This window comes from Plutella xylostella, chromosome 6 (genome assembly GCF_932276165.1).
Source record: "Plutella xylostella chromosome 6, ilPluXylo3.1, whole genome shotgun sequence".
Classification (NCBI taxonomy): domain Eukaryota; kingdom Metazoa; phylum Arthropoda; class Insecta; order Lepidoptera; family Plutellidae; genus Plutella; species Plutella xylostella.
In genome coordinates, this window is record NC_063986.1 from 4,973,072 (window position 1) to 5,000,017 (window position 26,946).

General features: G+C 37.1%; 1 protein-coding gene across 1 annotated transcript; it reads left to right on the top strand.

Annotated features, from left to right (window-relative positions):
• The first annotated feature begins 1,346 nt into the window (after positions 1–1,346).
• Positions 1,347–26,241, top strand: LOC119690347. The gene is made up of 4 exons (XM_048621819.1): positions 1,347–1,575; positions 7,411–7,550; positions 23,933–24,047; positions 26,039–26,241. The coding sequence occupies exons 1-4, from the start codon at positions 1,569–1,571 to the stop codon at positions 26,239–26,241; spliced, it is 465 nt and encodes a 154-aa protein (XP_048477776.1). The 5' UTR covers positions 1,347–1,568.
• Positions 26,242–26,946: the final 705 nt, after the last annotated feature.

The window sequence follows — 26,946 nt, forward strand, 5'->3', positions numbered from 1 at the left end:
TTTTTGTTATAAGAACTATATTTACGTTCTTCATTTCATTAGAATCGGTTAACATGTGCCCAAAATGGAAATTCATACCCTGTTTTTACCCCTTTACCCACCCTTGGGGTTGAGATAAAATTCTGAAAAAAAAAATGGGACCACCTGGGAGCTCAATGCAATACAACAAAAAAAGAATTTTCAAAATCGGTCCATAAACGGCGGAGTAATCGGTGAACATACATAAAAAAATATATAAAAAAAAAGATCCCGACGAATTGAGAACCTCCTCCTTTTTTTGAAGTCGGTTAAAAAAGTATATAAAAATACGATCAAAACCGGTGAAAACCCGGTTTTCGGTTTCCGGTTTTGAACTCTCAAAACCGGTTATGAAAAACCGTGAAATATTGTCCGGTTAACCGGTTTTCAGAAAACCGGTTAACCGGTTTTGCACGCCCTAATACCGTGTCTTTACAATGCCTGCATGGTTAGTGAAAATTCAGTCTTCTAGTTTTATCCACAACGAAGTTACAGGGGGTCGAAAATGGCCTGAATTGCTTCGAGAAAAGGATGGTACGACCGTGCCGCTTTTTTGCTCGACTTGGTGGGGGTACTGCCGTGCCCCCAGATAATTCATAATAACTTAGTAAACTTCAGGCATAGTTTCAGGCTTCAGCGAATTTATTAACGTTTCCGCGCGGCCTGCCTGAAAGCATTCACTAAAATAGGGCGTAAATGGGAAACTAATTTTAAACTATGTCCTTGTACGTTACTTAATATTTTACCAAACTATTATGAGTACCGATTAGTCAATTGAATATATTGCCATTTTAGCAGTTATCCACATAATAAAATAGGTATATTTATTTACCCGTTTGTTAACCCTTACTAAAAATTATATTAAAGCAAACTACTTAAATGTCGTTTACATGACTGTTTGAAGTAAAGCTAAAGTACTTACTTACTATCCTGAAGCTAAACTTAATGAACACTAGTGATTAGAAGTCTGCAATAAGTAATTATGAATAATGGACACTATCACGGGACGCACTTAAAATTTATCTGTATAGGAAAACAAGTAAAACTAAAAACAAAGCTAAATAAGTAATAGTAATAAGTAGTAAATAGCTACTTGTACTGTTGATGTAGGATTTCTTACGGAAATAAGACTGCACTGCTGAATAAGTAACCGACAATTTCCATTAAATTATATTACTTAATGTAAGAAAGCATACATTTTCAAACTGGTCGGATTGGAGTCGGATAAAACCATCAATTAATAATATCAATTAATTACGCAATTTATTAAACGAGTGGTAAACGCACTTTGGGAGGTCACAACATTTCTCCCGTATTCAGAATCCCTTCAGGATTCAGCTTCAGTCGTGTTTCAGCAGTCGTGGAGAGATGACGTCTTTCGATTATCTAGATCGAAAATTATTCTCGTGCTTTTAACTTCTCGATGTTTTTTAAGACTTTTTATTATTAATTTAGTTGAATTTAATCGGTTTCTTGGTGACCTAGTTCCAGTGTCAGTGAAAGAGTGCTGTAAATAATTATAAAATGTAAAATAATTTGAAAGTTCTTCAATGCCTGGTAAGTTAAAGTAAATTAAGCTGAATTAAGACAGTTTACGTTTTTTTTTTTTTTTTTTTTTTTATACAAAACATTGTGTAACATAGTTTATCCAAAGTATTGATGGAAAAATATAAATTGCAAGTGGGTATGTATATTATTGTGATGATGATGATTATAATTGCCTAAAAATAAACACAAATTATCGAAAAGGTCAAAAGCCTGTAGTTATAGTAAGGAATATAGTAAGGAATATAATATGTATAGTAAGGAAGATTCTTTGCATTTTTTAAAATAATATAATAATATAACGAGAAGGCCATCCTTGTATTGTTTTTTTTCAGTTATTTGGCTTGGGTACTTATATGCTCTATTCTACAGGTTGTTGCAAAAGTGTTATTTATAGTGTGTCAGGCGAATGGGGGGAGGACTCAGGGGCTTATTTCAGGCAGCTTTTGGTAGGTAATTCACGTTTTAAGTATTTGCCTCTCCTTAAAATATAAAAAAAAATTGTTTTCAGACTTACATTTTTTAGGCTAAATATTTTTTTACGTATTTCCCTGAATTATATCTTTCTTACTTGCACAACTATTTTGCAATACGCGTTGTACCCATACACGTTTCCTTGAACCACAAAAAAGCAATAAGGGTTACTGTTTTTGCGTAACGCTTCCCATAAGACGGATGACCGACATGACTGGAGAGGGGTCAGCCAGGGTCGGCTGCTCGTGCCCGTCCAACCGTACTAATCTTCATTATTCGAACATCAAGAAACAGCTATGATCGGCCTTCTACGTCCTAAGAAAACTTAGTTTTGTCTTACCGGATTCCAAAGATAAACTTCTATTAAGTACTAGACGACTGAAATATTTAATGGTTCTACCTTTTTTGGCATAAGATTAATTCGCCTAATCTTGTATTGCATAGTAACGTTTGGTCAAAGTCTCGTTTCGCCGAAAATCGTATGGCATAAATCTCGTTTAGTAAAATGTTATTTCGCATAGTATTGTTTAGCCTAATAATGGCATGGCTAAATCTTGATTATTCTAATAATGCTATGACATAGTAGGTTATATAAAGTAATAATATTAGGGATTTAACTTGTATGTGGGGCGTCTTAGCGCAACTGGTGCCTTGTATTGTTTGCTTTGTATGTAGAAAACGCTCCGGTCCGCTTCGCTGCGCTCCGCTTTGCTTGTGACAAAAATGTACAGCTAACACGCTCCTCCTCGCTTTGCTCGTCGCCGCGCCTATCTTTAGGTTTCAATCCCATGGGGTTTAATGGCGTTTGTAATAATTGTAATGGTAATTAACTTTCGATATTTTGATATAGTGATTTTCGGGATATACTTAATATATTATTTATTAAGATAATATTAGGAGAAATAAGATTATACATATACGAACCATTAGAGCAAACGAGACTTACGTGTTTCAAGATTGTGCCAAAAGAGTTTTAGGCGAAACGAGCCTTATGCCACGTAAGACTTGGCAAAGTGATGATTCGACCAAAAAAGTTTAGACCTTGCGAGTTATGCGCAACGAGTTTTGGGCAATAAAGATTAGGCGAGATGAGGGGAATGGGGGGGGGTATGGTAAACACCACCGCAGATAATACAAAAAAAGAATAAATAACTGCAGCACATACCTAAAGAACCGATATTTTAAGCATAGACCGAATAAAACGAATGTGTATGGCTCTATGAATATTTTCTTTAAAATCGTATTAATAAAGCCTCAATAAAGCTAATTCAACACAGATAAAAATGGGTTCACTGCACAGCACGCGAGTGTTAGTTACGTTCGTTATGTAAGATTGTTTTACAAGAGTGTAGACACAACTCACAACGTTGTTTTCAGTATCGTGACGTGCATTAGAAATGCACCGTTGAGCACACAAGCGCGGCTTCACGCTCTCGTTGACATTATTCCAATAACCAGCGGCGGGGGGACAAGTATCGTGTTTCCACCCCCTTTGTAATGTAAAATAGGAGAAATACGCATTAGGGCGTGCAAAACCGGTTAACCGGTTTTCTGAAAACCGGTTAACCGGACAATATTTCACGGTTTTTCATAACCGGTTTTGAGAGTTCAAAACCGGAAACCGAAAACCGGGTTTTCACCGGTTTTGATCGTATTTTTATATACTTTTTTAACCGACTTCAAAAAAAGGAGGAGGTTCTCAATTCGTCGGGATCTTTTTTTTTATATATTTTTTTATGTATGTTCACCGATTACTCCGCCGTTTATGGACCGATTTTGAAAATTCTTTTTTTGTTGTATTGCATTGAGCTCCCAGGTGGTCCCATTTTTTTTTTCAGAATTTTATCTCAACCCCAAGGGTGGGTAAAGGGGTAAAAACAGGGTATGAATTTCCATTTTGGGCACATGTTAACCGATTCTAATGAAATGAAGAACGTAAATATAGTTCTTATAACAAAAACATATGATGGTGACCTTGAGCTGATCTGAGGATGGTAACGGAAGGCAGTCAGGGGAACTCCTCAACAGTATATAGCAACTACTTCGTGTTTAGGCTTGAATGATTCGTATTCATTAGTAGGACTTTTTGGTATCATTTGCACCTTACTTTTGATTGAAAATTATTGCAAATAAACTAAAAACTATAAAATAAAATAATAATAAAAAAAAATAAAAAAACCGACTTCAAAAAACCACTAAAATGTAAGAAATAATTTAAGGTTTACACAAATTCTACTCGTATGTGACAGTACAAATATACCTAAGGAGGAACTGTTCTTTTTTGAAGTTGGTGCCATATTTCTTCAGATTACTTTGTCACCGCACCAACATCAAAAAAGAACAGTTCCTCCTTAGGTATATTTGTACTGTCACATACGAGTAGAATTTGTGTAAACCTTAAATTATTTCTTACATTTTAGTGGTTTTTTGAAGTCGGTTTTTTATTTTTTTAAATTATTTTTTTTTACATACATTAGAAGCTGAACCCATAAACTCTAAAAATAAAAGAATTTGTATATCAGTTGGCACACTGATGGACACTAGATTAATGGTGAAACTCATAAAAAAGCACTAAAATCTAAATTATTGTATGGAAATTGAGTGACGATTTTCTGGTGCACATGCCGGCACTCTGCCTAGGCGCAGTAAAGCAAACACGACGTCAGTGACCCATGTGTGCGTGTGAGTTCACACTTTTTGCTGTATGAAAACTTATTGCTGTGTGAAAAAAAGGTACTCTGGGTGCACATAATTATAACGTTGAAATCTTGCCCAATAAAGCACAACAAGGTGGTCTTCATACAAACTCTAGGTAAAACAGGACTGCATTGACCGTTGTTGAAAATATAATTAGGCCAAGTGCGGGGACTGCATTCGACGTTATGGACTTTTTTCATGAAGTGTTGAGGACGTCAAATCAAATGCAGTCGTGTCCATCAATGAGTTAGGCTTTCTTTCGTTGCGTTGATATGAACAAATCTGTAATACATCAAAAAAACATTCATCATCTTACTGCTACTATAGAGTGGTCGTAAGAATCAGACGATAAATGTTTTTTTTTTCAAAATCTGCCTGTATGTTTAAAATATACAATTATTGATGATAACAGAACGATATAAAAACATCATTAAGGTGCCACACACTTTTTGTAGATGTGATAACAGTAAGTACTATGATAATTCTTATTTAACTTTTTTTCCTGTTCACTAAATTATTAATTTGTCATATGGTTGATTAAAAACAGATAATTATATCATAAAAAATGTTTTATTCGTATGTTTTGTGGATATCTCTATCTAAGAATATGGGTCCCTTGTTTAATTAGTACTGTATGACAAAAAATATATAAGTAATATCAAAACCGGTGAAAAACCGGTTAACCGGTTTTGAGGCTGAAAACCGAAAATTCAAAACCGGTTTTGAAAAACTTTCGGTTTTGCACGCCCTAATACGCATAATATATAGGTACTTAATTGTCAAGCAAAACATACCTACAGAATGTCATTATTATCTATGTATACAGTGTGTAATGTAGCCAAACTTGCAAAAGTAGCATTGTAACCGAAAGCGAAAAGATATTACGAGTAGCAATGTATATTTAAATTTTCTGCAACTCTTTTGCATGATCTATAGAAGGTAGGTTCAGTCTACTACAGGGCCAAAAAACACGTATTTTCTGAAATTCATTCATGCATATTACGGGGCGGAAAAGACCGGCTGCCACCCGTATCGTGTACCCATGGGGGGGTCACTTTATATAACGAAAAACTAAGTTTCGGAGCGCTGCGACGAGAGCCACGACTCTCGCTCGTTTTAAATGTGCGGTTGCACCACAACACAACGGACGACCGAATGGCGTAGTGGTTAGTGACCCTGATTACTGAACCGAAGGTCCCGGGTTCGATTCCCGGCTGGGGCAGATATTTGTTTAAAGGCAAATATTTGTACTCGGGTCTTGGGTGTTGATATTTATATTTAGTATCTATGTATTTCTGTATATATATCAGCTGTCCGACACCCATAACACAGGTTCTGCCTAGCTTGGGGTCGGATGGCCGTGTGTGAGATGTCCACACATATTTATTATTATATTTATTTATTTGTTTAACTCTCGTTCTTTTGTTTTTCGTTAGTATAGAGTAACCCCCCTGTTGTATCGACGTCGACACGCAGGCATTCAGTTGCACTGCGCCCAGCCATCAAACAGAGACCATATTTCAGGCTTTATACTGCAGCGTGTGCAAATAAAATTCAAGAAATAGTATCCACTGCTCGCTTTTGCTGACTTGGAAAATTAGTAGGTTCTGTGTTTGAGTATTTTATTTTTTATCAATATCTATCTACTTGATTGTACAGCAACAGAAAACACAATACCTACATATTTTCGACACAGTTCATATTTCTGCAGGCATGGCAAAACCATTCAAAATGGGTCCACTCTATCAATGTCACTCACATACAGATGTGTATAAATCTTCTGTATAGTGGTTTTCTGGTCTATAGCTGTCAACCAATGCATAAAAAACCACTATTGTTTAAGATTTAAGTAGGTAGTAATGTAATAATGTGCGCACAGTAAATTAAATGAAGCAGGGTTGATTGATGAGGTTACATACAGGGTGGAAATAAATTGCGTGACATTTTACATAATGCACGGTGCACAGTCGGTCAGGTGGGCGGGTTCAACATAATTTAAACTAATTGCGTCCCTAGGCTGCCACATTTAAACTTAATTTACTGTGAATTCACTTTCCTCTAAATATAATTCATAAAAGTTGTCTGAAAAAGCTACAATGTAAATAAGTGGGTGCTAATAAGATAAAAAAACTATTTTTTAAAATAAATAGGTATCGTATATGTATGTTTAACAAGCAGAGTAAGTTATTATGAATGATTATAAAACCATATTATTATAACTTAGTTAATTTAAAACCAATTAGTAAGTAATCAAACAGAGGTAAATACAGAAGATGACACACGTAACAAATATTATCAAAGTTACTTTCGAAATAAAATTAGTTTTCAGATGAAATTATAAATTCTGCGCACAAATACACCCGACTGGGATTTCTGGGAATAACAAAACTTTGATTTTGTTAGTATAGCACCTATAAGTAGAAGTTAATTTTGTACTTCATACAATATGAGTTTTAGCTATCTTTGAATAAATCATTTATAATTAGGTAGCTATACCACCGGGTATTGCAAAAATTGTACAGTAATAAAGGGTATTCAGGGGTAATCTTAAATAAGGCAACAACTTATAAAAAATCGAAAATTTTAAAATTCGTAGATCAGAATGACCCTCTGAGTCACCTTCTTAAGCCCCCCCTTTTTGTACCACCCTGTATTTCACAACACCCCTGGTTGCAGTGCTGCACGCGAAGGATGCGATGTGGTCGCGCAAGCAGTCGGTGAGCAGCGCGGTGAGCGGCGCCTCCCGCGGCGAAGACCCGGGTTCGGATCCCAAGCTGTACCCCTTCGCCGTGGCGCTAAGGGTCAGGGTGCTGCAGGTAAACGTCATAATTATCCACTCAAAAACATAAATGTGAAATGAGAGCCAAGTTCAATCCTAATTAATATTATGCATTTCAAAGCCATTTCATATTTTTCGCATATTATGATAGTATGTAGTACCATAAGAGTTATAAGAGTTTTGATCTATACGTGAGTGAGTCAGTCAATGTTAAAAATTAGGTTTTTGGACATTAATATCTAAATAACCATTTGAGATACGCTCATTAAATTTAGAACACATATGTATCTGGTAAGTCTCAATATACTCGCCAAATTTGATACGTTTATATTAAATAGTTTTTTTATTTATGAGGGGGTCAAAAGTGCCTCGAAATGGTTCGTGTAATATCACACACGGTGCGGATCGCCAGTTCTGTTTCTCGAACTTGGCTTGACACGCTACCGCGTGTCTAGATTCAGCTAATTATAGGGCTTGTACACAAAACTGTGTTTTGATGTCGCATCGCAAAAACCTGCGACAGTAATCAAGCATTTACCCTGAAAAACTGTCAAAACAGTCGCAGATTTTATACAAGCCCATATGGTCATCGTCATTATCATCGGCCCGTAACTGCCCACTGTATCAGTGTACAGTTTTCGGTTCAATCAACTTAGAAGTTCTGAAGTTGGCAGCGAATGCTATTTATTTTTTCAAAGATTGACAAAGCACAAAAGTGAAATCGCGACCAACTTCAGGAACGATCAAGTTGTTTGGACCGAACTGTACACATATGCATGTCCTATATGTAAGAGCGCCGCAACACATTGTCCTCGGCCTTCCTCATTCATCCTCCAAAGGAATGATGAGATCGTCTGAAAACTTCCGTCACAAAAATGAATGGTATCCTCAACGCAACGCATAGGTACATAGTGCCTATGAATAAAACCCCGATTTCAAATTGAACGTTTTGTTTGAAAACCATAATACCTACATTTTGAGCTCGTCTATTTCCCAGCCGCAAATTGTTTGATGTGAAAGCTCAGTGATTGGTTGGCCGGCCTCTAGCAAGATTAGCCATTGTTGTGTTTGACTTCATGAGATTCACAGTAAAGCAATATTCACTTTGATCCGTTATTTATTGAATCGATAGGTAGTTTTGTGAAGAAATCATAATGTTTATTCAAAGTTCTAATGTAAATTACTTACCAGCTACTATTGAGCATCTTCATAATAAATTATAATCTAGGAAGGTAATTTAAGCGAATAGCTTCGTCATTAACCTATATAACAAATGTTATCAGCAATATGCCTCGTCAAAAATCACTCAAAAAGGCCACCCCGAATCGTACCTGGCCCAAAGGTACCCATTATACTCGCAGCATTACCGCGTTGTATAGCGAGTGATATCCTTTGAGCGAGGTACGAACCGGAGCGGCGGTCATAACCTCTGATAACTATACGTCGTCCAAGGCCTTTTAAAAAAGACCTTGCCTCAGACCCCCATACTCCACTTGTCTCAAATGCTACAGGAATAAATGTGTAGCAGTTCTTCAAGGCAGCGTATTTCAAATGTTTGGATCTAGCTGCGCTCTCCGCCGCCGACCCGGCTGTACGTGTGGTCCCTGGAAGGTGAGAGGCAGCAAATGTGCTCACGCAAGTCGCGTCCCACAGCAGGCTACGTCCACGCTCCCAAGGGACCAAGGTTAAGCCATCAGGGCGTTTACCGTCACTGCGGCTTAAACCAGGAGGTTCTAAAACACAGGGAATGTTGGCGGTGACCATTGCCCTGCGAATGATTTCATTCAAGGCGTGATGGCGAGGAAATCTTCCTGCGCATCTCTGGCAACTCAATCCATGATGTCCTCTTGTGTCTACCTGTGCTCCACAGATGCACACATGCTGTTCACAAATATTACACCCCAGCCTCAAAGCTACAGCTATCCTTAATGTGTCATTATCCAGCAATGTACCCATTTGTGGTGAAGGCAAGGCATGGAGCCAAGCACCTGACTCTGATGCAGATGCAGCTCTAAGTCTGGCCAAGTCCACACCTGAACTGGTCTCGATGAGGCTATCTAATATTGCCATCGAGTTAATCTCATCCCAGTTCCTTTGCATCTCAGGATTATCGGGAGTAACCTGTCCCGGACGCTGAGCCTCCCATTCTGCTAAAGCCTCGTTCACAAAGGGCAAGCGGAACCCGTCACCATCAACTGAGAGAATACGAGTGACCAGTTCCGCTGCCCCATGAGCCGAGGCCAAAAAAGCCGAAAGACTAGTGTCTTGTACCCGACGAATCCCGAGGCCACCATGTCTTATGGGCAATGCAGCCTGTTGCCATTGGACATCATCAAGGCTAACATTGAGCAAATCTTCAAGCGTACACTTAATGGCATCGTCGATTCCTTGCGTTTTATCGGGATACAGCCAAATCGGGGAAGTTCTCACTGTGTATGTTAGCTTGGGCATTGACAAGCAGCTGCGAAAAATAGTCAATGCCACATGAGCCGACAGGTTTTTCAAACGTTCCCGCGACTTAACGATACCATCCTTTTTAGCATCCAGAATTGATGGTAGAGCCTCTGGAAAGATAGGTGCTCCTAAAAGTGTGAAGTTTGCTTTATCCAATATTTTCAGACCTGGAACCACTGCTGTTAAGGTTGAGATGTCTTCGTTCGGGTTGCAACAAAATACCTCACACTTATTGGAGTTTAACTCAAGACCCAATTCCTTCAACGCTTCGACAATTTTCTGCACATCATTCACAACTGTATTAACACTGCCACCAATTGTTCCATCATCCAGATACCATATATTTAATAGGGACTGCAAGTGCTTGACAGTGTCATGTATTGCCAAGCTGAAAATCATTGGTCCTAGTGGGTCTCCCTGTTGCGCTCCAACCTGAGATAATATTGGCACTGGACCATGGAACAACTGGCTTGGTTTTGAGTAGCATTGGTTCAGAAACGGAAAAAGAGTCGGAGTGTGATCCTGTATTTTCGACAGAATTATGTCCCTTTCTAAATTGTTAAATGCATTTCTTATGTCAAGCTTAACAATTATGTCACGCAAATTGTTTCCACAGCCAGCTGTAGCAAAACTGCGAGTGGCATGAATCGCCGCCTCACAGCCTAACGCTGTGCCAAACCCCAATTGATGCGGTTGTAAGTATGCCGATACATCTGACTTGACGGCTTTACACCCAAGCTTGGCCACCAACCGTCGAAACACAGATCCAACAGCAATTGGTCTAATTCCTCCTCCGCTCTTTGTGAGTGCACAAAGGGAAGCGCCATACAGATACGGGCAGATCTCTATATTTAGCAATCCCTTTAACAGGAAATTGCTAAGTTTAGTTAAAGACTCTAAGAGACGCTGCCCGTTATCACCCGCGGACACAGAAGTAAGCTCCTTCAGGTGCTGCGGCCGAAGTCCATCCAACCCGGCAGCTGAACCGCTGTAAAAAGAGCTTACAGCCTCCGCGACATCGGCTACAACGACAGACAGCGCTGGAGAAGAAAGGTTTGGCTCAGGTGGAAAATTTAGTGAGCGTGACGGCGATGGGTGTTTTTCCTGTAAGCCTGTCAACGTATCACTGTTATTGGGAACCAAAGAGTTGTCAGAAGTCAGCAACCGCACAGCACCTCGCAAATCACCATCGTAAACCTTTGCCTCTATCGTTCTGTATACTGATCTGTGCCCCTGATCGAAGGGATAAACAGTGACCAAAGGTTCAGTGAAAGAATTTATATTTTCTTTGACTTTGGCTGTAAGAGATCGTGGATCATCAGTGCTGGGGGCCCGCAGAGCAATATTTATTTATTTATTTATTTATTTACACATCATACATAACATTACAGGCTAGAGACCTATGGCGTTACATATGGGTATTTCTAAAACACAAACTACAAATTGTAAACTTATCATTATACTTATATCTTAACATCATTTACTATACCTAACTATATTACTTAAGTACGTTTACATAATGGACGAACCTTTCATTCCGATCTCTGCCATACTTTTACACGCTCTCAACACGGTGTTGAGTGAGTCGGCAAACAAGTCGACACCGGGCTGAGCGGCGAGCAGCCGGGCTAGCAGGCGCCGGCCGCGCGGCACCGGAGACTCCCGGTACAAGTTGGTGCGCGAGGGTGCCTCTGCCAAAAGCATGTGTCTCCTTGCTCTCATAAAATTGTTAGGTACAAAAAGCACTAGGATATTGTGGAGCAAGTCCAAGCAGTCTACCTTGTTCCTTATGATACTCAGAATAAACTTTGCCAGTGCCATGTTTCTTCTGAGTTCTAGCGAGTCATACCCTAAGTAACCTTCCAGAAAACGCGTTGGGTACATAAATGGGTAGTAAGTGTACTTTTTCTTGTACAGTGACCTCAAGAATCGTTTCTGGACTTGTTCCATCGCTAAAATGTATTTGTCCTGATGGGGACTCCAGGCCACCGCCGCATTTTCCAGGATACTACGGACCAGTGACTTGTATATGGTTTCCGTCGCTGCATAAGTGAGAGGGGCTGAGTTACGCAGCACGAATCCCAGCCGCTGGAAAGCCGACTACGAATATAACTGAAAGTCAGCAACTCATACCATTCCTGGCTACCATTGGTCTGAAGGCAGGTGTCAATCAGCTGTGCAAGTTTGCCTGCAGCTAGGCACCTGGCGCCCTTAGGTATATGCTTGAGGACTCGAACAGTGTTTTTTAACTGCGCTATGTGAGTAAAGTCTGGAGTGTTGGAAATCACAGAATCTGTTGTAGCAACAGATATTGGCGGTTGAGAGTGAGACGGTGCATTTTTATGCACCCGACCAATGTGAACATTAAGTCCACGAGGAACAATGAACTGCCTTGAAGAACTTGGACAATGTGGGCATGTAGACCTCTGTTGGCTCATAGTGAGTCAACATACCTATACAGTACATTTATCATTTGTAAGTGCTTATGTCAAATAAATAAATAACATATATGTCAAATATATAAATATTAATAAGATTGTGATTATTAGGTAACACTGCACTTCTCAGCTCAGCACTAAAAGTTCACTTTACACTAGGTTGATCTCCAATCTCCATAGTTAGATAAATAAGGTACACAATCCCTGCAATAAGCAGCAACATTCACTTCACCAAAGAAAACTTTTCTCTTCATTTATTGCGGTTAATTCACAGATTTTCATGTGTATAACATTTTCACTACATCATTACACAGTGACAAATTCAAATACGTGTTGTTTTTTAGTTAAAGATAGGCCGATATATTTTATTTACAATTTTGTTTGTTTATTTATAAAATTTTCGCTGTTTGCGATTTGAGCATCTAAGTTATAATAATAAATAAGTTAACGAACTATAATAGTCTGAAATTTGTTTAGTTTGACATAAAGCACGATTAGGTAGGCTTATCTGGGTATATTACGTGTTTATGTTTTCTTATATTGTGTCTCATTGTTTTCTTCACACTTGAATATATACATTATTTATGTATACTATGTTTAGTCATAAATTAACATAGATGCACAGTATGTTGGTAGGATAGTACACCAGTAGATACCTACATGCTGCTTCCGCAGAAACTTCCGCTTTTATACTACGAGTAATTAATTACATTTCGTTTAGGTATAAATAGTCTTCCGCTTATTTTCTAGTACCATAAGAAGTGCAATACACTTGATAGGAGACAGGAGGCATTTTAATAACTGTATTTCCATAAACCTTCGAAGGCATTGAAACAAGGAGGCGAGGTAACCCAAAGTTTTCAAAGGGTAACGGATAGAATCACTTATAGGTAGTACCTACCACTGAGTATTATGGTCGGTAGCATGTAAAATGTTAGCTGCAAAACCAAAACAAACCTAACCTAATTTTATAAGTTGTCAAACCAAACTTCATCTTACCTTTTGCGTCCGTCCCGAAGTCGCGATATCGCGTCTGACGACAATTTAGAGACTTCTATTGTATCTGATTTGAAGGGATTCAAGCGGGTTTTTAAAAAGTACCTACAGAAGTGTATGCATACGTGTTCATATTCATATCTTTGACTATACAATCTGTACCTACATTGTACCTACATATCGGTAGATGTGTTGGTTTCCGCGTGCGGTGGACACGTTCAAATTATCGGCGGTCGCGCTGCCCCTGACGTCCGCTCCACTGCACACTGCAGGCGAGTGTTCCGGCCAAATATGTATACCTATACAAATTGCGATACTGCAGCGATATTTACCATAGCAGATACAGTATACATAATTTGCTCAAAAAAATAATTACAAAACATGAACGGTTCAAAAAGGTGGTCTTATTTTTTATAGCAATCTCTACCAGAAAACCTTTGGAGAAGAGTTGAAAATTGAGGCTGTTAGATTAGGGGGTGGAGGCAGATTATGACGAGATAGCATTGGTCTGCTGTCCACCAGTTTTATATTGTTCGTTTATGTGAGAGCGTTATAGAAAATGTATAAATATAATTATCATTAGTATCCGGCAGCCGCAACTATAGGATCCAAATTAGTTAATTATGCAGATGATACATATAATTTCACTAATCCCATTAACTGAGTATTATAATGAGATTTAAGTACTTACTTTTAGTTATAAATGAATAAATAAACTTCACGAGCATAATATTTATGCTAAACAATGAACCCTACAATTTGGGTGTGTGTGTGCACTGAGGGACCACATGTTTTTTTGTAGGTTTGGTAACTAAAACATTTAGTAAAAGTTGTAACTTAATTTGTAAAACGAATGCTGGAATTTGTAAAGAATTTATTCAAAAGTTATTCGACATTATTATGGTCCCTCAGCACAAAAAAAAATTTTCAAATTCTCGAAAAGTATTAAGTTTTGAGGAATCCTTTGTTACTTCATAATTAGTAAAAATCATTTAAAGCTGTACACCTCGATCAAAAACATAAATTTACTTTGATTATATCGTATTCCAGTAGTTTTTATTTGTCTCTGAGGGACCACTTTTTATTGGCTTATAAAATACTAATTATGACATTAAACAACATAAGATTTTTGCACGATTTAGTAAAAGTTACAAGAAACGTTATAACAGTGAAATAAGTAGATAATTAAGTGTAAATTTCATAAATTTCCTATTAATTTGTGGTCCCTCAGTTCACACACTATAGAATTATAAATTCATCAAAATATCAAAAAATCCAAGGAAATCTGCTATGTTGCACTTATTACAAATTATAAAAGTGGTTTTACTAAAGGAAAATAATCATTTATCATGGATTAATCACTCATTCAACAAGTTATTAAAAATTTTCCAACTCCCCTATATTCCAATTTTAGGTTATGTTATTTATTAGGGTGACCGCACACTAAAAAAAGTCTCAATGAGTTTGTTAAAAAAAAATACATTATTGGAGAAACAGATGGCGTTGTCTGAGTTGTACTAAACTGTCAAACCCTCAGAACACAGATTTTGTGTCAGCTCACATCTTATTTCCACAGAGGAAATTCTATATCTGCCTCATATCTGCCCTCATTCATTATCTACTTGTAGTACTTGTACTTGTAAATTAGACTAAATAGAAGTACTATTAAAAGTAGTGAGTTCTTATTCCGAGTTTAATACTTCAACCTCTTTGCTCTGTGTGCAATATTTGACAGTTCTGTACACTATGTTGTCACGACATCTATCGGCTTGTAAAATCTCATAAATCTGTCATAATTTGTATGAATTAGGGCCAGCGCGCAAGTGCAATTTTCTTTTGACAAACGTTCTGACGGCCGTATCCTTCCTTTTGAAATAATTGAAGAATACAAATACAAATACAAATAAGTTTATTTACCAAAAAACACAGTTACATTATTTGGATAATTAAATAAAACAGCATAATGAGGGTACTTTGAATTATTAACTCCAATGTTACCGGTAAACTCTGCACTAGGCGAGCCTGTATCGCAGAGATCGTGAGCAATTTGATTGCCAGAGACGGAGCGGGCGGTATGAGCGGGAGCGGATTAATGGGAACGGATTAAGAAAACGATATACTTACGTTTACGACGACAAATATTAGTAGGTACAAATATTTGTAGGTACGTAATGCATAGATCATGTGTAACTATCACAGCAAATACCGCTAATGTCAAAACGTGGTACAGAGCACACATCAACGTGACATGAAATATAATAAAATCATGTTTCTGGAAATTCGATAAGAAAAAAACAACCTATAGTAAAAGTCACGTGACCAAATTACAACTTGACGTGAACAAATAATATATGCCTATTTTATCATGTGAAATATATGCATTTATTATGAATGTATGTATATTCAAATAAAGGCTGGAAATAAACTCGAAATGTATACTGTATTATGCACCACTTGGATTTTAATTTTATGAAAAATTACATTTTAAATGTCAAATAATACCTAACTACTTACTAATACTTTGTACAGAAGTGAGTTCAAGCTGCAATGCATACTCGCACTTTGCATAGGCACAAAGGAAATCTTCACTGTTTTACAAGAAAAATTAAAACCTTTACTTGCTTGCTTGCGCTTGTAAAACGTTGTCAGGGGGGGGACAGTGCCTTAATGGCTGAACTTTTAGTACAAGGTAGCGCCATCTCTTTATATTACTCTTATTACCAAAAAAGATGTAAGATGGCGTTATGAACAAGACCATAGAACAGTAACAAGACACATAGATAAGTAGTATTTGAATGTCAACATTGTCATGATCTATGGCTATTATGAAGAAATTGCGTGTCAGTGTCAGTACTGTCAGTTCAGTTGTCTTACAATGTCTCGCAAATAACATGTTTAATTTTTGTAAATAGACGCATTTTTCCTGAAATAAAAATGACATATTATGTATCTAGCCTATCTGAAACCTAGTCAAACATTGTGAGATATGGCGTTTCGACTTTCTCCGTGTTCGGCATCATAAGGGTCACAGTGACGGTTAAATAAAGTCAATTTTTCTCTCCACCTTTAATTTGCAAGGTGCGGGTGCCTATATAAATAGAGTGAGTCGCCCGCGCGCCTCAGTTGTAATATCACCATGCAGAAATGACTAGGTTTCAGATAGGCTAGATACATAATATGTCATTTTTATTTCAGGAAAAATGCGTCTATTATGTAGTCTGAGCCTATCTGAAACCTAGTCAAACATTGTGAGATGTGTTTATTATCGCATGGTGGAGAGAAAACCAACTGTGACCCATAAGCTACTGATGAGTATATCAGTAGATAAATATTTGAATCTATATAAATTTATAATGCATAGATTTCTAGGTAGAAGATATACTAAAAAGAAAGGTATAAGTATACATAAGACTTAAGTACTTCCTTATTATTCCTGACTTGTCAGAAAGTTATAGAAGGTATACATGTACCTATACATATAGGTAGGTATTATACATATGGATACACACAGTGCCTCTTCGAAAGCAATACTTATAAGTAATTATTGATCAAAATCTTGTTATTGTCAAGGCAATATTTTTAACATACACTAGCCGAATGGATGGAACCAGTGAAATATTTTGCAACAATATTTAAAAGCTGTAAAATGTAGAATATCGATCCAGGCCGCTGGGGCTCAGGTCAGCACATGCTGACTAGGGTATGTAATTCTGGACTGACCTCAGAAATGCAGCAGCCGACCCTGGAGCCTCAAGGCCCTGCTCTGTCAGCCCCGTACGACGACACGGCCTGCAACACCTGGCGCGGCATCTAGTCCTTGGAACGAGGAGTGGTGCTTGAAGGGAAGATAATTTTACTAAATATCTCAGCCTCATCAGCTACTGGAAAAGATTAGATGAAGGCTGTGACACTGGCGGATAACTAAGTATTCAGTTTTTCAAAACATGATGCAGGTCACTATATTCATATTCTAGATTGACAAGTAACACACAGTCTAATTTTGTATTCTAACTAACTCGGCGGTTAACGAGTTCCTGTGCAGTCCTACTAGGAAGGAAAGTTATTTTATAAGCCTTTGCACCGATTTTGTGGGCTACTATCATTCTGTATCATCATGTGTGAATATTATGAGCTCTGGCAGCATTCCTTGGTAGATGACATCAATTAATAAATATTGATTAACACAACAATACCAATTATAATAGTTGATAAATGAAACCCGGCTAACATGTCTTAACTGGGTAAGTAAATGATCAGTCATGCCACCAGGATAAGTAAAATGTTCAGTACTTCATATGAAAAACATTAACAAGGTCACCTTTAGGTATGTTCGTCAACACTACGGGCAGGTCTCGGCCAAAACCTTAAGGCTTCGCCTTGTTGCAACTTCAAAGGTACGTAGGTAGGTACCTACTTACATTGTTGTAGGTTCGATTTTGAAACCATTAAGTCAACCTAGCTAAAACAAAATAAAATAGCTCGATTAAATAAAGATGGTACGTAAAGATGTTAGTTGTACCTGATCAGACCTGATGCAACGACGACCTACCTACGTAGTTCCTACAAAATTGGGTATGCTAGCAAAATAACAGGTTTCCGAGTCAAGTCCCGCCATCGATTTACCTCTTTTCCAAACATTTATTAGGTATTATGATTTATTATTGGTACATACCTCTAGGGCTTTAGTCACTGGCAGGATCGCCACTTGTACAGGATCGATTGGTACCAATAAAACACAGATTTATATTTTGAACGTGCTCCTCGTGCAACGGTTCTGCGGAGAGTGGCGCGGGGAGCGCCTGCGCCCCGCGCCCCGCTCCGCCGCCCGCGTCACCAGCAACTCATTCATTTATTATACATTACATTCGCCAACAGCAGATAGCTTGCGGCTATCTATAGGTAAACTTAGGTAGTTAGCTATACCCAAGAAAAAGTCCTTGGACATCGATATGACAGTGGAACGGCGAATAACTGTGACATTCTTTACTTGTTGTTGTTGTTGTCCAGCTAAGGAAGGTTACCTACTTCAGCGACCTGGTATTGCATTCTGAAAGAACTGCGAAGAGTTAATATTATGACTAATAATTATTACTTGAGGAATTATAAAAATTTATAACAACGGATGAAAATGTTATGTTTTTATTTTTTGGTGTTGTAATATATTTTGAGTAAATGAAATAACACCGCTATAATCTATAGTTATTAAAATCTATTGTGTAATTACGGTATTATTAGTAATTATTTAATAAAATGAAAAAAATGTGACGGTTAGTATGAATTAATTTCTGTTTTGTTACCATTCTTGGGGCCTAAATAATTAATTAAACTTTAGGTATTCTTTCAATTTAATGTATTTAAAGGAAAGCTACAGTCTTCTTAAATGACATTATCAAGGGAAAAAAGTCGTATATTCTTTAGAAATCAGTTAAAAATTCAATAATGTCTCAGTTTTGTTACCACAGTCAACAAATCAAGGATTATTTTTAATGCCTGAGGCGTAATTTAAACAACAACACATTAATAACTTTTACATAGGTTGGGGAATAACTAATATTAAATAATTAGAACCAAATAAATTATAAAAGTAAAGAGTTTTAAACAAAATAGTACAAAATCTTCGAACAAAATGCAGGGACAGCTACAAAACGGACGGTAACAAAATAGTTGGGCTTGGTTTACATGGCACCAGCACAAAATTTGAACATGATGAATCTAAAACATGGGCCCAATTTTACATGAAATTCACTTCAAATATCTTCATAATAGGTTTAACTCTAAATTGGGTTATATCGCTCGAAAAAACACATTTATAACAAAAAATAACAATAAATAAACAGTCATAGCAATCCGACTTCCGTTATTAAAGTCGCCATGTAAACCTGTCGATTTTGTTACTTTTTCGTTCCAACTATATGTTACCGTACCCTCAGTAACAAAACCGAAGTAACAAAACACGCCCACCTAACCTTTGAAAAAATATATTAGCCGTTCAGTTACTAGCAGTGATAAACCAAATACCTCAATTTGTTTAGCATTAACCATGCCTTTATATATTAATTTATCGAAAGAAATGTGTTAAAAAATAATTGATTAAGGTAGTAACAAATCTGACGACAAATTTGGTCACAGTTCGACCGGTAATAGAGACAGTCTCACTGAGCTACCCACGGAGGCCTTTTTCATTTTTTTAAGCCGGCAATCCCTAATATATTAGTATTGCCATATTTTAAAAACGAAAAATAAGCATTTGGTAAATTTTCTATAGGAAAAAATGCGGTAACAAAACCGACATTTTCGGAAGTATCAAAATTAGGGCCGCAATTGTTTTCGATTTAAAAATATAAAACTGCTATTATTCGCACTTTTAATGATGTCAAACGATAATTATTTAGTAGATCTTCCATAAAAACCACTCCAAAAGTTCGGCTACTTAGAAAAATTTTGAATAAATTGAGCTTAAAGTTTCATTTTATGCTGGGGACAGGGCAAAATCGTGGGTCACGACTTGCTAAAATATTTTTGTAAAATTCAGTTTAAGCAGGATTTAATTACATTTTAGTTTGAAATATAGTCAATAAGTTATATTTTCAGTTAAAAGGCATTTTTTACCAATATCAGGAAAGAAATCCCTGCAAATAAATAAAGAAGTTGAGGGACATGCCAAAATGGCCGTTGTTATAAAATTTTATAATTCCTCACTTACTTATTTAGAAAGTTTTCAGCAAACTCTAATAAATCAAGCAGCTACCATGTCACCGCTGCCCGGTTATAACTCTGTACTAGCTTAGTAGATATATATACCAGTTCTAGCCTTCAGCTAGAGGCCAGAGAGCTCCTAAATGAGATGCGAGTACGAGCATGACACAAGTAATTTTTTACTTGGTAACTAGTTAGTTTTTTCTCTATGAACGTTGTACTCAACAGGACTGCATATTTTTTTAGCCGGCATGGATTCCTGTTCTTTCAGCCAATAAAAAAAACCCAATGTACGTGAATTCAACCATATGCGATATCTAGCTGTTATATTATGCATAATATTAATTGTTACAGTGCGACAAACTTATGATGATGATGATGATATATTGATATAGATTAGATGGGTTTATTAAAACCACAAGAGCGAATTACCACTAACTTCTCTTCTTGGAAAACTTAAAATCTTATAGAATGAATAAATATTAGACATTTACGTGAGTTGTCACCGGAACAGATAAGTTTGTGGCACTGTAACTTTGTGGCTTTACTTATATGATGTCTTTCGTTCCCTCAGAAGAATGCAGCTCGTATAAAACGACAGGCCCGTGGCCATCTATCGGACGATTTTGAAACTTTTAAACTGTCAAGGAAAATCTCCCATTCACTTTCATTCACTTCATAGACATAGAGAAAATAACACTACGTTTTATTCATAAATTTTTATAGGTAGATGGGTGCAATATTTTTGTGTGTATGATCTTGGAGGCGTGGGGAAACTTAATCATCTACACAAAAAATTACTGTAGTTCAAATATAGGGTCACTCTATATAAATCACATATTGAAATCTTTTTTAGTGTGCGGTCACCCTAATAAATAACATAACCTAAAATTGGAATATAGGGGAGTTGGAAAATTTTTAATAACTTGTTGAATGAGTGAATAATCCGTGATAAATGACTATTTTCCTTTAGTAAAACCATTTTTATAATTTGTAATAAGTGCAACATAGCAGATTTCCTTGGATTTTTTGATATTTTGATGAATTTATAATTCTATAGTGTGTGAACTGAGGGACCACAAATTAATAGGAAATTTATGAAATTTACACTTAATTATCTAATTATTTCACTGTTATAACGTTTCTTGTAACTTTTACTAAATCGTGCAAAAATCTTATGTTGTTTAATGTCATAATTAGTATTTTATAAGCCAATAAAAAGTGGTCCCTCAGAGACAAATAAAAACTACTGGAATACGATATAATCAAAGTAAATTTATGTTTTTGATCGAGGTGTACAGCTTTAAATGATTTTTTACTAATTATGAAGTAACAAAAGATTCCTCAAAACTTAATACTTTTCGAGAATTTGAAAAAAATTTTTTGTGCTGAGGGACCATAATAATGTCGAATAACTTTTGAATAAATTCTTTACAAATTCCAGCATTCGTTTTACAAATTAAGTTACAACTTTTACTAAATGTTTTAGTTACCAAACCTACAAAAAAACATGTGGTCCCTCAGTGCACACACACACCAATTTGGCACAACTCCAATCATTCGGATACTTTACGTTCGTCAAGTATCTTGAATATATATACCTACTTAGTTTAAGAACATCAAGAGTGGAAGAAGAAATTAGGTATATTTTCACAAATAAGTACTTACGTACCTCTCAATATACGTTCTTATATATAATTATTAAATTTATTTACTTATGGCGGACTTATGGTATTTATCGCGACAGAAATAATAATAGACGCGACCAGAATGCATCAGGAATTTAACTCCTGCAGCCACCGAAGTACAAGCTTTAAAATACAGTCAAAGGCAAAGTAAAAAAATGTAACTGAAAGTAGAAAAATAGGGCCACAAAGGAAAGGTTTTTAACTAGGTAGAGTTTGATACAGTATTTATCTAATGAATAAAGTCAATTTGATTACTTTATAATAATATTACTGAATCAAAGCATTTCTCTCTGTTCATATAATATGGTAAGAAGCCGACAGATTCGTGACTTGACTGACAAGAATAGCATTGTTTCAATTTGAATTAAGTGTACTGCTTTTCGGATTAAGTAGAAGAGACAATATTGGATACGCATCATATAGGTTCAACCTTTCATTTTATTATTATGTACATTTCCCAAAGTCGGTGAATCAAAGTTTTTTTTTAAACCTTGTCGCCCACTTTTGGCTTACTATGCCACTTTCGCAACACCCTGTATTACAATTCGGTGTTACAGTTCCGATGAAAATCAAAATTTCGTATTATGATTTAAGTATGACGATATCATCAGTCATCACTGCAATGAGTGTGAACCATCTAATTATTTAAAATGGCAAATGTGGCAATGATCAAACAGTAACCACGCCATGTTACTTCATGAAATGGTAATGAAACGACAATAGTTGATTGCCAATTTGCTAATAGAATCCACACCAACTTATAGCTTTGTATAGATCGTAGTTACAAAACTGGGAAGCTCTCGCAAATCATTAATATTTGTAATAGATTATGAATTATAGGTGGTAACTACATGTTTCTAAATCGTTTCTAAATTGTAGTGTTTTAATTTTGTTTTTGGGTAAAACACTGAATTGAAAAACTCATGACAAAATTAGTACTTAAATATACCTAAGTGGGTACTTTCAAACAACATAATCCGAATCCCTTGTAAATGCCATACCTATATGCCTGTGTGTACTGTATGTGTGTGTGTCGTTCAAGCACCAGAAAGGACCGCATTCATAGGCATGTCGCAGCTACTAGGGGTTTGAATGCACGTGCGTCACTGCACCTACAGGGCTGGGTGGTGCCCTAGTTTCATTAATAGCACCGCTTAGGTCCCTACCATAGTCTCACAGCGTATCATACAATCATACAATACACTTTGGGAATTCTAGTCCAGTTGTGGTAAGTAATTCCAAGTAATTAGCGTGGAGTATCGTGTTCAGAGCGCCAACAAGATCTCCGGAACAGACAGTTAAATTGTAAGCAGATATTAAGTACTACCATTATTCGTAACTTGAATAGACCTTTCCTGGTTGATGGCAATTACTTTATATTATTATAGTGATGCTAACTTAAATGGGAATTGATGGTCGGTCGCCTTACATAAAGGCAACATTATTTATATAGGTATATGATTACATTTTTTATGCGTTGCAGAGATTTTTAATACAATTTCATCGGAATAAAGCAGAAAAAACATCCGCATTTTAAGGGATGGTGTATTTAAAACGGCAAACATTTTATTTAAAACCACACCGGGCTTGTGCATATTTGGTCGGGACCACGAGCCATACTCAGCTGTACTGCAATGTGGTCTAAAGGGTGCGGGGCCGTTGCGAATTTCAATTAATTTTCCGTTCGTACATGTATGTAACTTACGAGTACTTCGTATGGAGTACTACATAAGGGTAAAAGTTCAAGTTTTTTATAATTTCATCACTATACTTCCTCCGGTGGTTGTATATAACCAACCAACAGCATAAATATTAAATTATAAAAAGCTGCCACGATTTCTTTGAATTACAACTTTTGGGATTACAGTCGTGAGCATTATATTATGTCACCAAATTCAGAACAATCTTACAAAAACCTCTCTATCGGCCTCGGGCGCAATACCCTTTTGCTTCCAATTACTTCTTTCTAATAGGCCCTATCCCCCTTATTATAAACCGTATAGACCAAAGATGGTTCTGGTTTAAACCCGAGATTAGACTCATGATTTGTATGAAATCTCTGGACTATAACCGGTTCTAAACCTTTTCTACAGAAGTTTTATAATAAGGTGGTATATACCTACATTTACATGTTTTTTTGTTTACAGATAGTGTGCGGCATTGGTGGGCTGGTGGTGGGCGCGGTGGGCTGGCTGGAGGAGCGTGAGCGGCCGGCGCTGGGCCTCGGCGTGCCCACCGGCGTCGTCACCATCCTCGCTGCAGGTATAGCATATGTAGAGCAGTATATTTTATTATTATTAATCAGCCAATAGGATCGTCAGACGGTCAGTGGCTTACAACTGGGGGCCACTCAATCGAAGAATGGACGAACAAGGATTGTCACACCATCAGAAATAGAGCCGTGGTTACCGTAGCGCTCCGAAGCTTAGGCCTAATTTCACACCATTCGGTTAGGTTAAAAATACCTCGGTTTGGTTACATGTTGCACCGTTAAGGTTAGTGAGTGTCCCACCATGCTAAATCACGGGGTTAACTTCCTTGATCGGGTGATAAACTTGATTGCTGCTGTGGGGTTCCGCTAAGACTTGGTTAAGACCGGTAACTAGGCAACGGGTTGTTTACTTGTCACTCATTCTGACAATATTCAAGATGGAAAAATGAACAGAGCCTTTGATAAACAATATACGAACTAGATGTTGTGTGACATAAAAAATGAAGCGAAATACTGTCTGGGTTTTATATAATGTCAAACCGAGATAAAAGTTTAAATTTAATGTCCTATTGATGGCTCTACCTGGAAATCAAACCCGGGATCCCTGGGTGATGAAGCTGAGCTTCTACCACTAGACCACAGAGGTAGATTCAAGAAGTTAAACCTAATGACTTAATGAGAACTATTGAATTAAGTGAAAAATCTTCTAACAAAATATTTTAAAATAAGACCTTACTTAGAAATTGATATGTTATTTCCCGAGAAGTTTCTTTTGCACTGACACTCCATCTTGTTCGTTGTATTGTTTTTCAAAGGGCATGGCGTAATAATATTATTTTCAATGACGGATGTCAAAAAACAACCTCGGTAGAAATAGTAACCATGGCAACCTCAAAACCAAAAAGTTTGGTTGTTTGAGGTTGTTTGAAATCACAGAGACATAGACAACAAATTTCAATGAATATGACAGAATATTGAGTGAAGTGTGAGGAAAATGAGTGAATGATACACATAATGCTGGATTTATGAATGGTCGGTTAGATTTTCGTCGTGGGACTCATCCAGTTAACAAGGGTAATAATCCTTAAACGCGTCGTCAGCAAATCCGTTATTGAGACTGTAACTAACAGAATCATGAGAAACCAGGTCTTAGGAAAAGCAAAACTGCAGCCGCTAATCACGATTACATTGTGCCGATTGCTTCGTTTGTTTGCCTACTAAGAGTGACCCCCCTGGTCTCACTGGTTAATCCTCTGCCTACGATGAAAACCCTAGTTCAGTTCTAGTGATTGTCAGCACCAACGCCACGATACTATGCTGATTGGTTGTAGATTTTTCAGATTTTTTGTAAGTATAGATAGGTCGATATTGTTACAGGTAGGTAAAAAGCACTCGTCATGCACCGTTCAGGAAATTGTGAGGTGAAATTTCTCATTTCGTATTCAAGCTGGCTTCGGCTCAGACTCGATTCAGGTTTTATTGAACAATGACGATATGAGACATTTACCCGTGACTATGAATGCCTTTACTTCTTTGTTCACTGCGGGACTACAGGGTGGAATTTTTATTAGTGACGTTCCTGTTGCCACCAGGAAAAGGCAAAGAAAGATAAAATTGCTCCCTTTACAAACGTAAATAATACAGGAATTTTGCTATCTTCTTTGCCTGCAGATTGCGCGAGCATACTAAATTGGATTGGAGATTAAAAAGAGTTATTTATCTAAAGTGATTCCATCTTTACCGTAGACTTGCAATTGATATGTTTATAATACCTAATGATTTTGAAGTAAAGTTTGTAGGTATGTTTTGAACCTAGGCAGCCGTCCTTTTCCTCATAATCATAATGCTTATTCTTATTCTAAACAACTTAGCATTATCATATATTAAATATCGTTGTAAGTGCCCCGTCGCTATAATTATGTATTGCATACATGCTATGTAGCGTTATATTAAATTGAATAATACGCCTAAATAGAGTAAGAAGAATATAGTATAACTCACCAAAATTACCCAAAAAAACCTTCTACATTCATCCCCCCAGCCACATCAGTCTACTACAGCCGCGGCTTCGGCGGCTGGGTGTCCGCCCGGGCCAAGAGCAGCGGGGCGTGGGGCGCCCCCTGGCGCGCGCTGGGCCCGTCCCCGTGCGCCGCGGTGCCGCTGACCGCGTTGTGGGCGGCTGCTGCGGCTGCGCATGTCGCCATGATCACGTTTTGTGTACGATCGTTGTTGAATATTGGGTAAGCTACTAGAACATTTGTACACCTTCCTCATTAATTATTTTTACTAGTCATGCCTTCACCCAAAGGTTGCCTGGAACAGATCGCTTTTAGTGATATGGCCGCCTATTGAGTTATCGACTGTATAAATTGTTATTTGTGTTCTGTTTAGTCAATAGAGTAGTATTCTTTTCTATTTTAAGTATAGTCCACCAACATGCACTAGGCCAGCGTGGTGGAGGCCTATTTTATTTTTATTTTATTTTATTCGGGAAAACAAACAATTGTACAATGTTTAATACTAAAGAAACAAAGAACTTATTAAAATATATGGTAATTGTACAACCAGCACCGCTTTCCACAGGTTAACAGTTAAATTAAATTGGTTTTAGGCTGCTTTCACAAGAATACCAAAAAACAAAAATATATATATAAGGATTTGTAGTTACAAATAAATAACTATGAACGCACACTTAGATCACATATAATATTGAGACATGAGGTTCTATATCTAGCTGCAGACAAGGTAAATATGTCTACTTCCAGGAACAAATTATTGTAACTGTGCATCAATCTCCACAAGGGTGCTCTTTGGCCTGCATTTGTTCTGCATAGTTTGGTAAGGAACAGTCGATGCGGATATGTATCTCTGATACGCTGAGAACCACTCGGTATTCTGTAGCAAATATTATTTGTAATCGAACTACAGTCAAACCTGTTATGCACAATG